The sequence below is a fragment of the Rhinolophus sinicus genome, linkage group LG01, assembly GCF_036562045.2.
Source record: "Rhinolophus sinicus isolate RSC01 linkage group LG01, ASM3656204v1, whole genome shotgun sequence".
Classification (NCBI taxonomy): Eukaryota; Metazoa; Chordata; class Mammalia; order Chiroptera; family Rhinolophidae; genus Rhinolophus; species Rhinolophus sinicus.
Window position 1 is genome coordinate 1679850 of NC_133751.1, and position 18375 is coordinate 1698224.

The following is an 18375-nucleotide window of genomic DNA, read 5'->3' on the forward strand; positions in this document are numbered from 1 at the left end:
GCCTTCCTGCTTTAGCTGAGGGTCCACTGAAAGGGGCCGCTGGTTAAAATGCAGAATGGGATTAAGACGAACCCTAGCCGGCATTTATTTATTCATTACTTCGGTAAATATTTGCTGGCCCCTTGGAAAACTCTTGCACACCAGGCAGCGTTGGGGGGGGTGGGGGGGAACTGGGGCAGGACAGTGGCCTCTACCTTGGATGTTCAGGGGGGTCGCTCAGGCTGGGTGATGGAGACTTCTGAGCTAGGTTTCCGCCCCGCTCCTCCCCCCCATAGGGACCCAGTGTGGTCAGCAGAACAGACCCAGCCCTGGCAGACAGGGTGCCTGGTCACTGGTAGGAGAGTTCCTGTGAACCAAATCCAGGGCTGTGACAAAAGGCATCCACCCCTGGGAGCCCTGACTTCAGACTGCTTGTGGGGAAGGCCCAGACAGCTGCTTGGAGCCTTGGGGCTGGGAGGCGTGGCTAACCCTGAGCTGAGTGGTGACACCTGTGCGTTTGCTTTATGAACATTCAAGCTGATCACCTATGATTTGTGTAAGTCTCTTTATATGTAGTATGTTCTGATAAAATGTTTACTTAAAAAGATTCCACTGTCGGGGAGGGTGAGCGGCAGCCGGAGCTGTCAGTCAAAGAGGGCAGGGTTTCCTTTTCGGAAGGTGACTGAGTCCGGGCCCTCTGCTGTCCAGCTCGTACCCGTGGTTAGTAATTCTGGTGTACACTCACACCTCACTATGAAGGCAGAGCTCATGTAAAGCGTTCTTATCAGTAATAATTACGTAATAACTATAATGAAATAAAGAAGGCAAGTGTAATGCAGAGTCCCAGCTCCCGCTCCCCACACAAGGACACAGGGTATGGTGAGGCCAAAAAGGAACAACGGAGCCATAGACAGGGGAGTCATACCACTGTATGGCGGCTGGTTGAGACACAAAAGCAAACATCCACCAGTACCCCAATGAGGGGTCTTCCTGCACCCCCATCTCACTGGCAGTCGGGCGAGACACAGGAAGTAGTATCAACACGATCCATAATCCACATTCCACTTGCTAACCACACTTGCTAGCCGCAATCCGCCGTCCGCTTCTCTGCCAACCAACCAACCAACCCCTGAGTGTAGCCATGGCAGTTGTATCAGTGGCTAACCGCTAACTGCTTACAGCCGATGGCCATCTGATCACAGCTGATGGCCATCTACTACCTGAGCCAGCACCTTTCCTCATGAGGTCGAGAGCCTGGAAACTGCTCGCTGGGACTCCATCCCTATAGCAAGAGAAAAATTTTTAAATATTTTTTCCCAAAAATACAATATTACATTTTGTAAAATATTTGGAAATAGTGGAGGAATGGGATTGGCAAGGAGAGGGCGGGGCCCAGGAGATGGTGAGCGTGAATGCAGCCCACTTGCATTATTTAATGGTGACATGTACGGACGTAAGGAGGGACAAGTTCCGTGTCCGGATTAATTAGCATGAGTAAGGAACCACGTGTTACCCCTGGAGTAACTGATGTGCTGCTATGTTTTCTTGCTTTTCTTCTAGTTTTATTACGTGTGTGTGTGCCTGTGTATATTCTTAAAAATACACAGTTTTGTCATGAAAAGCTAAGTGGCAAATACAGTACGACTGGGCAAGGAAAGGCCACCATAGCCTGTTGGATGGAAGCTCTCAGAGAAGACAAACAGTCTCTGGCTGTGATCTGGCCCATTTCCCTGAGAGCTCACGGCACAGGATACCTGGTGCCATGTAAGAAAGTACCCCCAAACATAGGGGCCCGAGACAGCAGGAAACATGTCTTATCTCATGGCTTCTGAGGGGCGGGGTTTGGGAGTGGCTCCTCTGGGTGAGTCTGGCTCTGGGTCTCTAACGGAGCAGCATCACTGGAGGCTCGACCGGGGTTGGAGGAGGTGCTTCTGGAATGGCACCTGTTCTCACAACGTGGCTTCCCCCAGAGTGAGCGACCAGACGAAAGCCACAACCTCAACTCAGGAGTCACACACGGCAGTCCAGCAGTTCTGTTCATGAGAAGCAAGCTCTTGAGTCCAGCCCACGCTGGAGGGGAGGGAGCAAAGCCCCACCGCTGGAAGAGACCAATATCAAAGATGTGCCGACTTCTTTTAAAGCCCCCAGCAGCCCCTTCCGGGGAAGGTGTGAGCAAGGCCTGTCCAAGTCCTGGGGACACACCATGGACAGCAGGCTGGGGTGCGGGCAGGTCCGAGACGTTAGGTAGGCATACAGTCGGGGAGTGGGCAGAACCTCAGACCATGACAAGGAGGTTGGTTGAGCCTTGTTGTAGATGGTCTTGCTGGGCCATTTGTTCCATTGTCCTTTTAGGTTGGTCAGAGTTCAGAATCTTCCTGTCCCTTGTCTGGAGCTGAAGGAAGAGATGGTGGGTCCCTCATTCAGCATTCTGCCTGTGGTCACCTGGCCACGCGCCTTCCCTGTGGTGCCCCTGCTGCAACTGTTTGTGGCATTGCCGGTGCAGACACTCTGCTTGCCACTCCAGAGAACAGATCTCCCGACCTCTGCAGGGGTGACAGAGGGGCGTGGGTTCCACCTGCTTCTCAGCTGGCTCTCCCGTCCCCTCCACTGAGGTGGGGTCCCACCGGGCACGTGTACCGAGGCCTCAGAGCCACCCGACACTTGACCAGATGGGCATTTATGCCTGGAGAACTTCTAGAAGACTGTGGCATGTAACTTGGAGGAGCTCCCCGCCCACCTGTTCTGGCCTGGAGCTTGCCCCACCGGCTCATCCATCAGCCAAAAGGAAGACCTTCCCTGGGCTCCCACAACAGCCTCATCTGCCTGCCCCCAACTCCTGGCCTGTGGGTTACCAGGAGATGCAGGTGCTGCAGCCCAGGTACAGGGTCCCACAGCCAGCTGGCAGGGGACCTGCCCGGAGCATGGCACTCCTCTGGGCTCCTCACGGGGGAGGCGCTTGCGGGGCTCCTCTGGGAGGCAGGCGGCTGGACTTGGCTGGAAGCTGAATCTGGGGCTGGGAGCATGTGCCTGGAAGCCTGTTGTCTGGGGTTTGTCTTCGGCTCCTGGCTGCCTTTTCCATTTTGCTGTGGAGGATCAAGCAGGCACTTAAGTAGAGAGAGCAGGAAAATGGCCCCACGTCCCCTGCAGCCCCCACAAAGGTTTCCACTCTAGGTGAAGCATGGAAGGACACGCACACCTGGGGGTAGCGGCTCCAGTGGGGTCGCCGTGCAGTGATGGCTGGTTCTAGGGTGGTAACGGTGGAGAAGGGTCGGGTCTGTAAGATGTTTAGGAGGCCCAATCAAAGCGCCTGGGTGGGGGGGACGCTGGAGGGGCTGGGTCACTCTGGAGGGAGGGGCAGGCCAGCCAGGGCTGGAGGGCCTCTTTCTGGGGGTCCACATGGGAAGCCCACCCACTGCCCTGCCCCCCTGCACCCCTTTAGCTCTGGCTGGGTTGCTGCTCTGCCTGGTCCACCAGGCTACCCCTCTCGCCCTCTGCAATGAGGTCAGCTCCGCTGGAATGAGGTGAGCTGCTCACAGAGAACAGGGTACCCGGGTTCCACCTCTGAGGTAGGGAACACCACACTTGAATACGTGGAAGGACAAAGTGGTGTCCGTTCACCCACTCATTCATTCATTCATTCATTCATTCATTCATTCACTCATGCACTCATGGACAGCACTGCTGAGACCGGCAGGCCGGGCCTTGGGGCCAGTGGCAGCTCCACCCAGCCCACGGGGCTCACGGCCCGGCCACTCTGCCCGTCCGCTCATGTGCACAGCTGGCAGCTGACTGTCGCTGTGAAGTGCATTTGCCTTTCGGAAGTCATGCTTGTTCCGTTACTCAGAACTTAATCAGAATGGCAGGACAACGTGCAGAGGACGAATAGCCTGGAATCCCCCCTGCCGCACACTGTGTGCATTGTTCAGCGTTTCCTTCCAATATGTCCACATGTCCACATACATACTCATATCTATATGCATATATGCATATTCTCTTTTTACATATGTGCTCCCTCTCAGTGGCCTGTCCCTAGGATCCCTACTGACTTCCCAGAGGGGACTCTCAGAGTCCCACGAGAATTAACGGAGGTGTGGTCTCTCCAAACTGTCCTCAGAGCAGCAGGTCAGCAGTCAAATGACAGGCATGTGAGGTGCACGTCCAGCCCAGCTCAGGTAACCAGCCAAGAGCCAGGCGGCTTCACTAGCTTGAGTCTAACTGCGTCCAGAGTATTGTCTTGTTCTGGGTGCCCACCCCCCATCCACAGACACACCGGCCCCTCCCAGCACGCTGTCACCCCCGCCCTTGTCCTGCCTTCTGCTTCACAGCGGTTATTACCCTGTCTGAGGCTACAGTCCTCTTGTGTGTGACCTGTCCCTCCACCGGAATATCCCTCCAGACCCCGTGCCTGGCAAAATGCTCAGCTTACAGAGGACCTACAGGAAGCTTTGTTGAATGAATGAATGAGGGTGGCATGGACTGTGAAGCACCAAGGCAAGGAAATCTGAGCAGAGAGCACCGTTGTGCAAAGGCCCTGGGGCAGGGAGGAGCTTGGACCTTTGAGGAACAGAGAGGGGCAGGGCACAGTGGGGCCAAAGGCAGAGGTGGGTGGGTCTCGGGCACAGGTGGCACCGGGCAGAGTGGGGTGTGATGTCTGTGTCTCATCTCGCTGTGACTCCTGTTCATGGCATTTCTCTGCTATTACAGCGAGTTCTCAGCCAGCCGGCTCAGCCTACACATCAGGCACCAGAAACGCAGGGGTTCAAACATCCCAAAATAAACACACACCCCTGGAGAGCACGTCAAACCACACAAAAGTGACTTTAATTTCAGCACACATGCTGGCTCGTGTCACCGCAGACGGGCTGTGTTTACAAGCCAGTGTTGCCAGCACTTGGAATTTTCCAGGTCCTCTTGGCACTAACCTGGACACTTCCAGGGGTGCGGGAGTGCGTCCCCTGTCCCTCTCGGAGCAGAGTCACAATGAGCAGGAGCACTCAGGTCCACCCATGTGGGGGTGGGGCCTGCTCTCACTCAGCCCCTCCCCCTGCGCTGCGGTGGCCCCTCCCGTATCAGGAGGGGAAGGTGGGCGCCTCTGCCAGCGGGCGGGACATGCTCTGGATGGCCCACTGTAGGATGCCATCAAAGGAGTGCTGTGGGACAGAGCAGAGCGAGGGCGCTGGGGACCTGGGTCTGGGAAGGGCTGGAGGAGTGGACCTCCTGTCAAAAGAAGATGGGCCCCTAAAAGCCACATTTTCTTCCCAGAGATTCTAGTTGCTCGTCTTCGGGTCGAGGAGTGGCAGATCCACAAAGGGCCCAGGTTCGGGTGCCCACCCCACACTGGGGAAAGTCGTGGCCTCCGAGTTACGCTTTGGGGGCCATAGTGCTGGCTCTGCAGCCATGTCCAGGCCCTGGGACCTCTGGGCAGGCTAGAAGGGGGAGTGGCTCAGGGCTCCTTAGTGTGTTTGTACACTCAGGGCTCCTGCGCGTGTGCGGAGGGGTCAGCGCCATCCTGGAGCGTGTGGCCCTGTGCTGCATGGAGTGCCCAGGGCCAGGTGTCCTAGGCCCCCGGTGGTGGCTAGGGTGCTGGCTGCCCTGGGGCGGGAATGGGGGGAGCAGTACAGCAGGAGGAGAAGGGCAGGTGCAGGCCCAGCCAGGTGGTAGTTACCTCGCTCAGGAGGGACTCCAGGTCATCCCGGTGCAGAACAGGCTCGTGACCAGAATCGTCCCCTGCCTGGAACCGAGGAAAGGGGAGGTCAGCCCAACTTGCACACCCCCGCTGGGATATCCCATGGCAACAGGGCTCCCCACAGAGGCAGCAGGATCTGGGGGGGGGGGCTGGTGCCAGGGCAGTGGGGGAGCTGCGATGCTTCTCTAGTGGGTGGGGGGGTGAGAACTGAATTCTAACACCTCGCTCCTTCTGGGGGTGGTGGGCACAGGCGAACTTGGGGCATGAGCAAGCTTGGGGTGGCCTGCCCAGGGCCCTGCACCTCAGGAAGCTGGCTGCCCCAGGCCCCCCAGGCCTGCCTGCCTCCACACACTGTGTGTGGCCCTCTGGGGAGTGGGAGGCGACTCAGAGAACCCTGCCACTGATGGAAAATGGAGGCCCAGAGAGGAAAGTGCCCGGTCCACTGCCAGCCACTCAACCAGCCAACAAGCATGGCCAGGGCCAGCCATGCCCTTGGGCGAGAGGCCAGAGCCGGCAATGAGGCTGCCACCAGGAGGGACAACAGAAGGCTGTTCTAAGTGGAACCCTGTGAAATTGCCAGGTTTGTAGCTCAGAACAGCCAAATGTCAGCACCTCCAGCTGGGTAGGCCTGATAAACACAGGCCCTGCCCAGGGCCCAGCAGCCCTAGGTGCTGGGATCAGGCGCACTGCCCCAGGTGTACAGAGGCCTCAGGAAAGGGTCTGGGGCCACACCCACGGGCATGTGACTACACCTTGGGAAGGGGGCCAGAAGAGGGGCAAGGGGGGGCCACTTTTTACTTCAAAATGGCATCACGTTTTACATCAAATGAAAAGAAAGGGGCCTTTGCTGTTACGAGAAAAGAACCCAGGTCTCAATAAAGCATCTTCTGGAGGGAGGCACCCCCTCCCTGGAGACCTCCGTGAAGGCTTCCTGGAGGAGAAGCCATGTCAGGGGGCTTGGGGACCCTGAGAGAGGCTTCCAGCCAGAGCAGGACTCCCGCAGCTGTGAGCCCGCCTCATGGGCGGGGCCTTGATGCAGTGTCTGGGGTACCCTGTCTCCCACACAGTGTGTCTGCGAGCCTCAGGCTCGGCTAAGAAGCAGGATGGGCACGGATGGGGTGAGGACTTGTCACCCCCATGGGGCCCCCAAAGATTCCTCTGGGGCAGGGACGTGGTCAGGAAGGCCTCTGTGTAGGGCAGCCAAGGCAAGCGATGCCACACTGTGGGGGCTCCTGACTGGGGACACACGGGACCCCACCCCTCCTCCAGGATGTGAGGGAGCCCTGGGTGACTCACTCACAGCTGGGGCCCTGGCCAAGTGAGGACCGAGAGTTTCTTCTCTCCAGGAACTCCTGGCGCTGGATGGGGCAGGACGGGGTGGATGGGGGTGTGGACGGAGGAGGGGTTCTAGGGAAAGGAACCTCACAAGTGGTCTGATCCTCACTTCCTATCTGGGCAGGCCCTGGCGGGTAGTCTGGCCCCAGGCATCTAACTTCCTCAGCAAAAGGTTTATCTTTGCCTTAAGCAGCCCTGTCCCTCGTTCCTGTGTGTCTGGCTTCACACACCTTTGAAATGCCTTTCAGACCCTCCTCCTAAGACTTAACCACCCTCCAGAGAGCAAATGAGCTTAACAACCTGTAACCCCACCTTGGGCTCTCCCGTCCCCATGTACCCTTCCTGACGGCACCGCCTTCATCTCAGATGCATAAAAGAAACTGCAATTGGCAGAAGCATTTATCTCAGTCTGTTGAGACCTTATTTCTGAGGCATATCTTCTGTTTGCCTCCAATAAATTTTTATAAAAATTCTATACAGGTTTGGACTTTCTTACATGGACAGGTGAAAGCAGACTCGGTGAGATTAGGCTGTGTGTGTGTGTGCGTGTGTGTGTGTGTGTGTGTCCCTCGGTCATCGCCTGCGCTTGCTCATCCCCAGTGCGGGGCTTCCCTCCGCTCGCTAGGTCACCCCACCCCTCACCGGGGCAGCAGAGCTCGGTGCACAGCACTCCCCGGGCTTGGGGAGCGGCGCTGGGGGCTAGAGAAGCTCTGGGCACAGACGTGCAGCCAACTTCCTATCACTACCGTTCAGGCGTGTTTCCTTTTTAAATAGATTAACCAAAAAAAAGTCGATTTAAACAAAAACACTGCATATAAATAAGGACCACACGGTTGGGGATATAGTTCGAACCCGCGAAGCTGGAGCGGGAGCCTCCCCTCGAGATGGGCTCCCCCACCTCCCAACCCCACGTGGCCCTCCTTCCCCACGGCTGCACTGACCTTGGCAGGTCCCGGTGCCTGGCGCGCGGAGCTCGGGGCGGGCGCCCCCTCCCCTGGAGCCGGAGCCGGAGCAGGAGTCGGGGCGGGGTCTCCCGAGCAGGATCTGCAGCGCAGGACGGCCCTGCGCACAGAAGACAGGCTGCGGGCTGCCCGGGCTCGGCCAGGGGGCGTGGAGGGGTCTTTCTTGTAGCCGCGGGGGCCGCCCCCCCACCCCGCTTCCCCTGACGTCGCACTCACCCCGGCCTGGCCCCTGCGGGAAAGTGGCAGCGCCAGTGGAAGGCGGCGGCGCAGTGAGCGCAGCGCAGCGCATCCGCGCCGTCCCCGCACACTCCGCACCGCGCGCCGGGCGTGGGGCCCTGCAGAGCGGACACGGCTGTGACCCGAAGCTAGCAAAGGGGTGCAACCCACCCTGCGCCTTCTGCACCGCCCCAGGGACCCCACTGGGGCTGGACGTCGGGGAGGGGCGTTCGTAAGGCCCCGCGGTTTGGGGATCCAGCCCCAGGAAGTCAGGGGCGCCCTGCACCTTAGGGCTGCAGCCCAGAGAAACCAGGTGCCCCGACCCGCTCCCCCTTAGTGGGCCCCTTACCCCCTTTAGAGCTGGTCCATGAGTCCCCGGAATGGCCCGCCCCGAAGGAGGCGGGAGAAGCTGGGGGACCTGGGTGCTCTCCAACATCCCATCCCGGCTATTGTCCTGCCTCTTTTTGGGGTGGGGATTTCAGGAATGAGGAGAGAATGCCTCACCCCTGCTGGAATCCCTCCGGGAGCCCCCACCTTGTCCTGGGTGCCTCCCTCCAGCTTCTTCCCACCTGCCGCCCCACGGCCAATCTGGCTGCTCTGTCATAGGCCTCCGTGGAGTCCTGCCCCCTCACCCCCATCAGACTCCTACCCACTTTCCCCCGCCACTCTCCTGTTTCAGGTTTGCCTGACTGCCTTGCAGGCCCTGAGCTCCCCGAAACCAACTACCAGACCCCAGCCCCCTGACCTGCTGCTCCTCGGGGCCCACACATAGTAGGGGGCGCAGGGCCGAGGGGTCCAGCGTGGATAGGGGGGCCGCGGAAGGTGGGGCCAGCGGGTGCTTGTAGGTGACAGCAGTGTGCATCCCAGCTGGAGTCTCCTTGGGCAGTCCCCTCGCCTCCTCTCCTGCCGACCTGAGTCCCAGGATGACCTGGAATCAGAGAGTCAGTGCTTGTGGTGCGGCAGGGGGCCTATCCAGCACCACCCAGGGAGGTAGTGACTATTGGGGTCCTGGGAGGAACCCCACAGTGGGTCAGACAGGGCTTGGTAGTCTCAGCTCTGGTCATCAGCCTGCGACCCTTTCCCCATCTAAAGACAGGGTGCTCTGGGGCTTCCGGCTGTCAGAGTAAACCCAGGGTCTACACCCAGGCATGTGTCATAGCCTTCATGTTGTTGCTGCAACAGACACTGCAAACATTTGGGGAAACATTATCAGTGCCCAAAGTGCGTTCCCTGTGTTGGACAGAGCCAAGGCCCCCAGTCAGAGCACTGAGAAACGGGCCATGTGGCTGGGCTGAAGTGAGGGTGCACTGCTCACTGGCTGGGGCAGGACTGACCCACAGGAGTGGCCAAAGGGCAGTATTCCAGGCAAGCAGAGAGCCTGGGGCTGGGCCTGTGCTTACCGGCGTCTCGGCAGGCAGCTCCGGGGGCCACGGCTGCTCGGCCCGGGGCAGGTCTCTCTGGGCTCCTCCCTGGAGGCAGCTGGAGCACCTCCAGGTACCACTGCTCGTGTCACCAGCCAGGGGCATGCAGGGCAAGACAGGGAGACGATAGAGTCCCAAAGCCACAATGCAGGGGAGGCCTGAGGGCTCCTCCAGGTCACCCTTTCCTTTTACAGATGGGGAAACTGAGGCTCACGCAGGAAGTGGGCAGAGTCACAATGGAAGGGCCTGCCTGACCAGTCAGCAGGAGAGCCCAGAATGCCCAATATTTACCCCTGGTGGGGTGGCTCTCACCAGAGTGGTCAGTGTCCCCTTGAGTGCTCCTCTGATGAACCCCCAAAATGCCTAACACTGCACCTGCAGCAGCCATGCCTGGCTCTCACTGGCCTGGCCTGCAGGGGGGACTTGCTAGGTTGGGGTTTATATCCAGAGATCCACCTCCTTCCATAAGGGGGCGGGTGCCCAGCAGAAAGGAGCCCATCATGTGCAAGAAGGAAGAGAATGGAAGAATGACAGATGATCAGGGCAGGGGAAGGGTGGGGGAAGCAGCATGACGACCCTGGTTGAACCCGATTGCTTTGTGCCAAAGCATCTGAGGCTCAGAGAGATGTGAGCAGGTCAAGGTCACACAGAAAGCAAGTGGGCAGGGCCAGGGCTGGACTCCACCCATGCTGTTCCCGCAGACCACCACGACCTGTGGGCACTGTTGGGGAGACAGGGCTCTGTCGGTGGGCCAGGGGAAGGGGCGCCAGGAGGCAGACTGGCCCTTGGGGTGCAGCCCTGTGGCCTCTGTGCTCCTCAACCCCGACTTGCGGTCGAACTGTGCTTGGGGTCGGGGATCAGCTGCTTGCGGGAGATTAGCCCGCAGTGTGGGGTGAGATGGGGCAGGCTGGCCACTCTTTGCCTCGGGCCTCCATTCTGCTTTGCCACCCTCAGGGGCCTGTGGCCAGGCTGGAGGGGACACTGTGGTCACACAGGGAGGTGGATGGATGGAGCCCAGGCCCCAGCTCCACTGCCCAGTGACCTGAACCAAGCCCCCCCTCCCCACCAGTCCTCACTTCCCATCCGTAGACTGGAAAGGCTTCTGGGCGTCTTCCCACTCAGGGTCAGTGGGTAGAGGCCCCGAGAAGCCGGCGGATGGGCGGTGCGGAGGCTCACCTGGGAATCTCCCGGAGTGGTGGGGACAGGCAGGCCAGGTGGAAGGCCCGGGGGCAGCCGTCACAGCAGATGAGCTCCCCGCCGTCGCGGCACACTGCACACTCATCCTCGTTCTTCTGACACAGGAAGAGACGGCGTCCTCTGGGAGACGGGGGATGGGGCCACGCCCTCCCGAGAGCCCCAGAACAGCGCCCCTCTTGGCTGCTGCCTGCTCCTGGGGCCCCCCAGACCGCGTTCACCTCCACACATGTCCTGGTACATCCCTCTTGGGAAGAACAGGCTTTCTCGTGGGCACCTGTGCCCCAGGAGGTCCCTCAGCTGCACGCACACAGCCACGCTGCCCTTCCTCATGGGGCAGCAGCCGGGCAGGCCCGGTGCTGTTCCTGTTGGCCCAGCCACCTGCTGTCCCCTCCACACAAGCCCTCCTGCTGTGCCCTTGTCTGCGTGGCACCCACCATGCCCTCCTGGATGCTGCCTCCTCCAGAAGCCCCTGGGCTGCCAGGCTGGGCAGCCTTGCACAGCAATGAGCACACTCATGCCAGTCCCCTGGACCCCGCCAGCTGGGAGCAGGCCCGGGTGCCGCTGGCTCCTGGGTGCCTGGCTCAGCTCAGTGCCTGGGACGGTTCTGCCTCATTAAGAAGCGGTGCTGGGAGCCCAAGGACGCGCTTGACACTTGGGCGCCTGGCTTTCAGCAGGGGCCACTGCCCCACCCATGGGCCAACTGTGAGACGAGGGACAGCTGGCACCTGGACGAAACACCACGACTTTAAAAGCCCAGGAGGATTCACTCTCCTTGACTTATTTGAATTTTTAAAACTGCGTTATCAGAACAAGATACTATTAAAAAAAGAACTCCTCCCTGTGGAGAGAAGCCTAGGCCTTGTCCTGCAGTCTTTGGAGTGAGTGACCTGGACAAGCAGCCAAGTGGCAGGACCGGCGGCGGGGTCGTGGGGTGAGGGGCACCTCCGTGTCTGGGCGTTACCTGGTGGAGGTGGGGCTCGCTGGGGAGGGAAGGAGGGGCTGGGCCCCTGCCCTGCTGACCTGCCCTCGGGTCCCCTCCAGCCTGCAGGGGAGAAAAGAGGGTCACCAACAGGGGCTGCAGCCTGGCAGGGACCCCCATCCCCAGTAGAGCTCCTGGCCCAGCGGGGACGCTGCTGCTGTTCTGGGTGCTGGTGGAGGGGGCAGGACGGTGCCAAGGGGCCTCCCTGGGGGGGTTGGGGCAACACTTACAGGGGAAGCAGCCTGGGTCCCCTTGGCTCGGACCAGGGTCTTCAGGCCACCACCACTGCGAGCCTTGTTCTTCCCCGCACCGGGGTCTTCAAACTTGCTGGGTGTGTAAACACCCCCAACCTGGATGCACTTCTGGGCACCACCTGGGAGGAGACACTGACTGGCTTGGCCGCCTGCCCAGCTGGCCCTGCTGGGCCGCACTGCAGGCCCCATGCCCGTGGCCAGGTGAGCTCTGCACCTGGGTGCTTCTCCCCACCTGCCCCCACTCAGGTCTGGGGCCAGGGGCCTGGGCACAGGAGGGCTCTCTGCTGGGGGACTGTACTGGGTGAAGCATGTCTCCCCCAGATTCATGTCCTTGAAATATCAGAATGGGACTTTAGTTGCAGGTAGCGTCTTTGCAGATGGAATTAGTTAAGACAGGCTCACACTGAACCCTACGTCCAATGGCTGGTGTCTTTATGAGAAGAGATAACAGAAAGACAGATGGAAGACACCCTGTGACAATGGGGGCAGAGGCTGGAAACAGGCAACCAGGGAGCCAGCAGCCACCAGGAGCTGGGAGACGCAAGGAGATATTCTGCTCTCCAGTCTACCGTGGGAGCGTGGCTTTGCCGACACCTCGAATTTGGAATTTCTGTTGCTTTAAGTTGCTCAGTTTGAGGCAATTTGTCATAACAGCCCAGGGAACTAAGGTGGGGTCCTTGGGCCCATCCCTGGTGAGAGCCCAAGGCCCACAGCAGCTCCCAGGGCCAGCTGGTCCTCAGCAAAGCCAGCCGGAGCCCAGCACAGAGAGTGCAGGAAGGCGGTGCTGGGGTGCTACAGACTGTCCTGCCGAGAGAGTGGCCCCCCAGAGGGTCCGAGCAGCGCAGCCATGCCCGAAGACCAGACCCCGTGAGCAAGGACGTTCGTTCTCAGGGCGTGAGCGCAAGCTGGAAGGGCTCATCCAAGTGGACGGAAGTGATCCAGGATGCGGCCATGGACCGCTGGCCTCTCGGAAGTCCCCAGGCCTGCGCGTCCGGGAGCCGCTGCCCCCTTGCGGGCCCTCAGAGCCCTGCCCCTCCAGAGCCAGCAGAACCACTGGCTGCCCACTGTCCTGTCTGCTCTGGGGCCACCAGAGAGCTAAGGGGGTCATGGGCTCAGGGGGCTTGTGCCGTCTACCTGACTCAAACACCTGCTGGATGAGGATGCCCTCCACGGCCCCACGGGCTCCTGGGACGTCCCCAGAGGACACAGCCACAGCTCTCTGGACCGAAGCGGACATGGTCTGGATTCCTGGGGAAGGGAGCACCAGATGGTGGTCAGCAATTGGGGTGATGTCCCCTGAGCACCTCCTGTGTGGGGGCAGTGAGGACCGAGGGTCCAGGGCAATGGGATCCTTCTTTCCTTCCACGAGGGCAGGTCTCAGAGGAGGCCGGCCCCTCACACAGACAGGCAGAAAGCCCTGTGTCAGAGCAGAGATGGGTGTGAGTGAGTGTGAGGATGAGGGGTGAGGAGTGTGGTGTATGTGTATGTGTGTGATGTGTGTGTGAGTGTGTGTGTGATATGTGTGTGTGAGTATGTGTGTGTGATATGTGTGTGATATGTCTGTTGTGTGTGTGGTGTGTGTGTGTGTGGTGTGTGTGGTATGTGTGGTGTGTGTGTGCTATGTCTGTGTGTGATGTGTGTGTGGGGGGTGTGTGTGATATGTGTGTGGTGTGTGTGATATGTGTGGTGTGTGTGTGATATGTCTGTGTGTGATGTGTGATGTGTGTGTGTGGTGTGTGTGATATGTGTGTGGTGTGTGGTATGTGTGTGATATGTCTGTGTGTGATGTGTGATGTGTGTGTGTGATGTGTGTGTGTGATGTGTGTGATGTGTGTGTGTGTGATATGTGTGTGATATGTCTGTGTGTGATGTGTGTGTGTGTGTGCTGACTGAACGTGGCGGGCAGGATGAACAGGGCCCCCTAGGACATGGCCCCGGGGGCTGTGCAGGGAGGGAGCAGAATACCCAGGACCTGCTCCCAGGTCAGTACCCAGTGAGCACAGGAGGTCTCTGGTGTCCCGTGTCCCGGGGCAGGGAGGGGACCAAGGAGGCTTCTCTGGAGGAAGCAGAGTTGAGCTGGCCATTGGATGGGCACAGGAGAGGTGACCCAAGGCGTGCCCTCTTTCCCGGGTGTGGCTTTGGGGTGAGACTCCAGGGCAGCATGGTCCCAGGTGCCAGGACAGGCCCTTGGAGGGCAGGCCACAGGTGGAACCCCTGACCCTGGCCTAGGAGCAGGAGCCTGGGGCCTACTCACCGTTCCCCAGTGGGAGGCGCTGTGGCTCGGCAGCGGTCTCCGGCTTCTTGTGGGGCTTGGCCTTCGCTTGAGAGCCTGCAGGGGAGGTGCGGCTGCAGGCCCTCCTCTCTGCCAGGGCCAGTCCACAGGCAGGATGGAGAGTGGGGAGGGGTGTCTGCCCTGCTCCTGTGGGTTCCCTCGCTTCACTGGGCTCTGGTGTCCACATCAGTGAAAAGTGACACCCACCTGTCTACTTCATGGCCCCTGGGACAACATCCAGTGTGTCCAGTTAACACCCCCAGGGGACCTCTGCTGCCCCCACTAGGCTGGCTCTGGCTGATCTGGTGGGGCAGACGCTCCTGGAGCCAGCTGGAGGGCATGTGGTGGGGGCAGCGGCGGCCTTCCCGGGGTGGTCTGTGACCCAGCCGGCTCCTCAAATTGCATACCTGGGCTGGGGGCACCCCTTGGGGACAGGGCTGCCGGGGCCGTCCGCGGCTCCTCCAGGACCTTCCTCTTGGTGGGGGGTCTGGGCAGGGGCACTGCAGCCTTGGGGCCAACGGGCGGCTTTCTCCCCTTCCGGGGCTGGCTGAGGTCCACATCTGCAGGGCGTGAGAAGGAGCCGGGCCTGGCCTCCAGCCTTTGCCTCTTAAAACTCAAGGTGGTCCTGGGTGACGTGTAGGGGCTCCCTACCGCCCCCCAGACATACACACCCCTTCCCTTGTACAGTCCTCAGCCCCCAGCCCAGCGCCCCCACCTTTAGGGAAGCTGTGTAGGATGGGCTGTAGCCGGGCGTATCTCTCCAGGTTGAAGTCCTTGAAGAGAACCCTCCAGAAGTCCAGGATGATGGCTGTGTCTCGGGTCAGGAGCCAGGAGAGGAGCGCGTGGAAGGCCTGTGGGCAGCCCTCCTTCTCTGTCAGACGCAGCGTCTCCTGAAGCAAGAGCAGGAAGTGGGGGCCCTGCCTGCAGCCTCCCTGGTGCGCCGCCTTCCTGCCACCTCTACTGGGGGACTGGAGGGCGGATGCCAACCCGAGCCCTGGGCACCGTGCCTGTCTCTTGGCTTGGGGCAGGCGTGGGAATAGCATGTGGGTGTTGGGGAGAGGGCGGCCCACTTGGAACTCATGTTAGGGGACCATGCTCCTGGCTTGGACAGAGGCTTGGGGACGCTGGGAGGGGCATTGCCGATCTGGGTTGGGGGCGGACCTGGAACTTGTCCTGGGACCTTCTCCTCAGCTGGTGATTGGGGCAGTGGGGACCCGGCCAGCTCTAACTCGGCTTGGAGATCGTCCCCCTGGCTCGTAGGTGGGGCAGGGAGGGGCTAGCTAGGGTCATTGGGGGCGGCGGCGTGTCGGCGGTGGGAGACTTGGGAGGCACGGGGCTGGGGGCGGGTCCATCTGGAACTCAGCTTCCCCACCTACCCCCCCACCACCACTCCCAGCCCCGCTCCTGGGAGGGGGGAGGGGAAGGCTACCGGCGAGTGGGGTCTGGGTTGGGGCCCACCTGAAACTTGTCCTCGGGAACCACGTCGCGGTCGGCTAGCGCGTGCAGCAGCGGAAAGGCGCTGTCCACGGCCACGGCGATCTCAGTGCGGTGCAGCCTCAGGAGACGGCGCAAGGCCGCGTCCCCGCCCGCCCGGGCCTCTCCCGCCATCGCGGGGTCTGGAGCGTGGGTCCAGGGGCCCCCTTTCCCTGCCTGGGGCGCGGCCTCGGAGCGCCGGCGGACTTGTGGGATGTCTGGGCCGTGTCTGCCGCCTGGTCCTCGCGATCCCCAGCCCCGTCGGGCACCTGGGCCAGCGCACCTGGGCGGGCACTTCCGCGGAGCTGAGCGCTGCCGCTGCCGGGTGCCCTGTTATACTTGACTCCCCACGGAAAGAGCAAAGGCCGTGCTGCCCCAAAGCCAATCAGGCCCGGGGGCTTCCAGAGGGGCAGGACTGGGACTTCCCGTAACCGAGTGAGCCGGCCCATGCCCCACCTGCCAGCGGGTTGTTGGCCTTTCTTTGCTTTGTAAAGGAAACTTCTGAACCAACTCTCCCGGTCCCCGCACTCATGTGGACCAGGTCTCATGAAAGCAAAGCCACTTCATGTCACATCTAATGGCACCTGCTGGGCCAGCGGCTCTGAAACTTCCACACAAAGGCACCGAGGGGCACCGGGGCACGGTGCTGTGGCTTTAGGGGTGACCAGTGAATGTCGCCCCCGGCAGGCAGCTCAGCGTCCCTCTCCTTTGGGCATCCTCCTCCTCTAAGGTCACTGTGCACCTGGTAGGTTTTTTCCCCCCATTGGCTGAACTGACATTGGGAGACTAGTTAGCTGTAGGACGATGGTTTAAGGGGAATTTAAAACTGCCAGGAAGATCAGTCTTCCCTTTTTTACAGCGGTGAAACCCTTGCAGGTGTGCCTGTGCCATCGAGCTGGGACGGACCGCGGCCTGCGTCACCAGCTGCTTCAAGATTAGCGAAGAGGCTCCTGTAGAATTCCGGACTTTCCCGCAGGCGGGGTTTCCATGGCAGTCCCTTACTGCAGGTGCCCTGCCAGCCTGTGTGGAGGGGGCCCCCCGGCCACGGGCTGAGCCTCAGTTTCTCCATGAGGCACTGATGCAGCAATGAGCCTGCGCTTGGTAGGCCATCTCTAGCCTCTGTCCTCACCTGCAAGGCAGCAGGCAGGGTTATTTCATTTGTCAGGCACCACCCACAATGCATTCAGCAGTCCCTGTAATGACCACTTTGCAAACGCATGATTCAATTTCAGAACTGCCCTGTTGGGTCAGTGCTATTATTATCCCTGTTCTACAGATAAAGGCTGAGGCACAGAAAGGTTAAGGAACTTGACCAAAGTCACACAGCAAGCACACGGCCTTGGATGGGTGGTGTCTCGGTCCATGCTCACAGCACGCAGGACACTCCTGGGGTGCCCAGGTCATGTCACACATACCACATGCAAAGATGGGGAAATGCTTCCCGTGTGACGTACTCAGAGGTCAGGGAGGGGTGAGGTCCCAGTGGCAGGCAGGGACTAGAGGGGCCCCGCCCCTCAGCTGCTTGGCCTTGGCCCCTCAGAGGAGCCTGGACACTGTGAGCCTCTCCCTTTGCCCCAGACAGAGGCTTCAGTCTCTGTGGCTCCGCTGAAAGGGCTAGGCTCCCAGGAGTCAGGCTGACCTCAGGGGACTTGAAACACCAGCCAGGCCTCAGCTGGAGAAGCAGGTCAGGGGGACCCTGACCCCCGGCCCCTGAGGACTTTCCAGCTGGTGCAGCATCAGGGGAGTCCCAGTCTCCTGGTGACACTTTCCCCGGACTCGAGTGCCTCTTGGCCAGGTGACCCTCAGTTTCCCTGTGAGAGGTGCCCAACGTCACTAATCATCAGAGAAATGCAAATTGAAGCCAAATGAGATACCACCTCGCACCCACTGGAATGGCTATTACCAAAAACCAGAAAGTAACCAGTGCTGACAAGGGCGCAGGGAGATTAGCACCCGCATACAATGGTGCAGCCATTGTGGAAAAAATGTGTGGCGGTTCCTCAGTAAGTGAAATGTAGAGCGACCATATGACCCACCGGCTCCACTCCCAGGTATATACGCAAAGGAACTGAAAACAGATGTTCAAACAAAAACGTGCACACGAATGCTCACAGCAGCACTGTCACAAGAGCCAACGAGTGGAAACAACCCAAGTGTCCATCTACAGAAGAATTGACAAGTAAAATGTGGTCCATCCATGCAATAGAGTATATTTAGCCATAAAAAGGAATGGAATTCTAATACACACTACAACTTGAAAACATTATGCTAAGTGAAGTAAGTCAGACATTAAAGGCCACATATTGTGTGGTTCCATTTCTATGAAAAACCCACACCAGACAAATCCACAGAGACAGAAAAGAGATTATTGGAGCTGGGGGAGGGGGAAAGGCGGGGTGACTGCTTAATGAGTATAGGGTTTCCATTTGGGGTGATGAATTTTAAACTTTCAAATAGTTAAAATGGTAAATTTTATGTTATGTATATTTTACCACAATACAGATTAATTAAGAAATCAGTTGGGCATATTTGTGTGGGTCTATTTCTAGGTTTTCAATTCCATTGGTCTACATGTCCATCCACCCATCCATCCATCCACCC

The 18375-nt window shown here is 59.6% G+C and overlaps 1 protein-coding gene across 5 annotated transcripts; it reads right to left on the reverse strand.

The window, feature by feature from the left end:
* Nucleotides 1-790: 790 nt before the first annotated feature.
* Nucleotides 791-16152, reverse strand: AIRE (autoimmune regulator). Of its 5 annotated transcripts, none has more exons than XM_074324439.1 (15): nucleotides 15760-16152; nucleotides 15017-15191; nucleotides 14709-14861; nucleotides 14284-14358; nucleotides 13164-13277; nucleotides 12006-12148; nucleotides 11758-11838; nucleotides 10776-10888; nucleotides 9579-9678; nucleotides 8924-9106; nucleotides 8179-8297; nucleotides 7942-8062; nucleotides 5645-5710; nucleotides 2832-3062; nucleotides 791-2371 (listed from the first exon to the last, which is right to left on the reverse strand). In XM_074324439.1, exons 1-15 carry the CDS (start codon nucleotides 15907-15909, stop codon nucleotides 2255-2257), a joined length of 1941 nt encoding a protein of 646 aa, XP_074180540.1. In that variant the 5' UTR covers nucleotides 15910-16152; the 3' UTR covers nucleotides 791-2254. The 5 variants fall into 5 exon arrangements, with proteins under 5 accessions (XP_074180540.1, XP_074180535.1, XP_074180542.1 ...); XM_074324434.1 differs by having other exon boundaries at nucleotides 10776-10891; XM_074324441.1 differs by having other exon boundaries at nucleotides 791-2522; nucleotides 10776-10891.
* Nucleotides 16153-18375: the final 2223 nt, after the last annotated feature.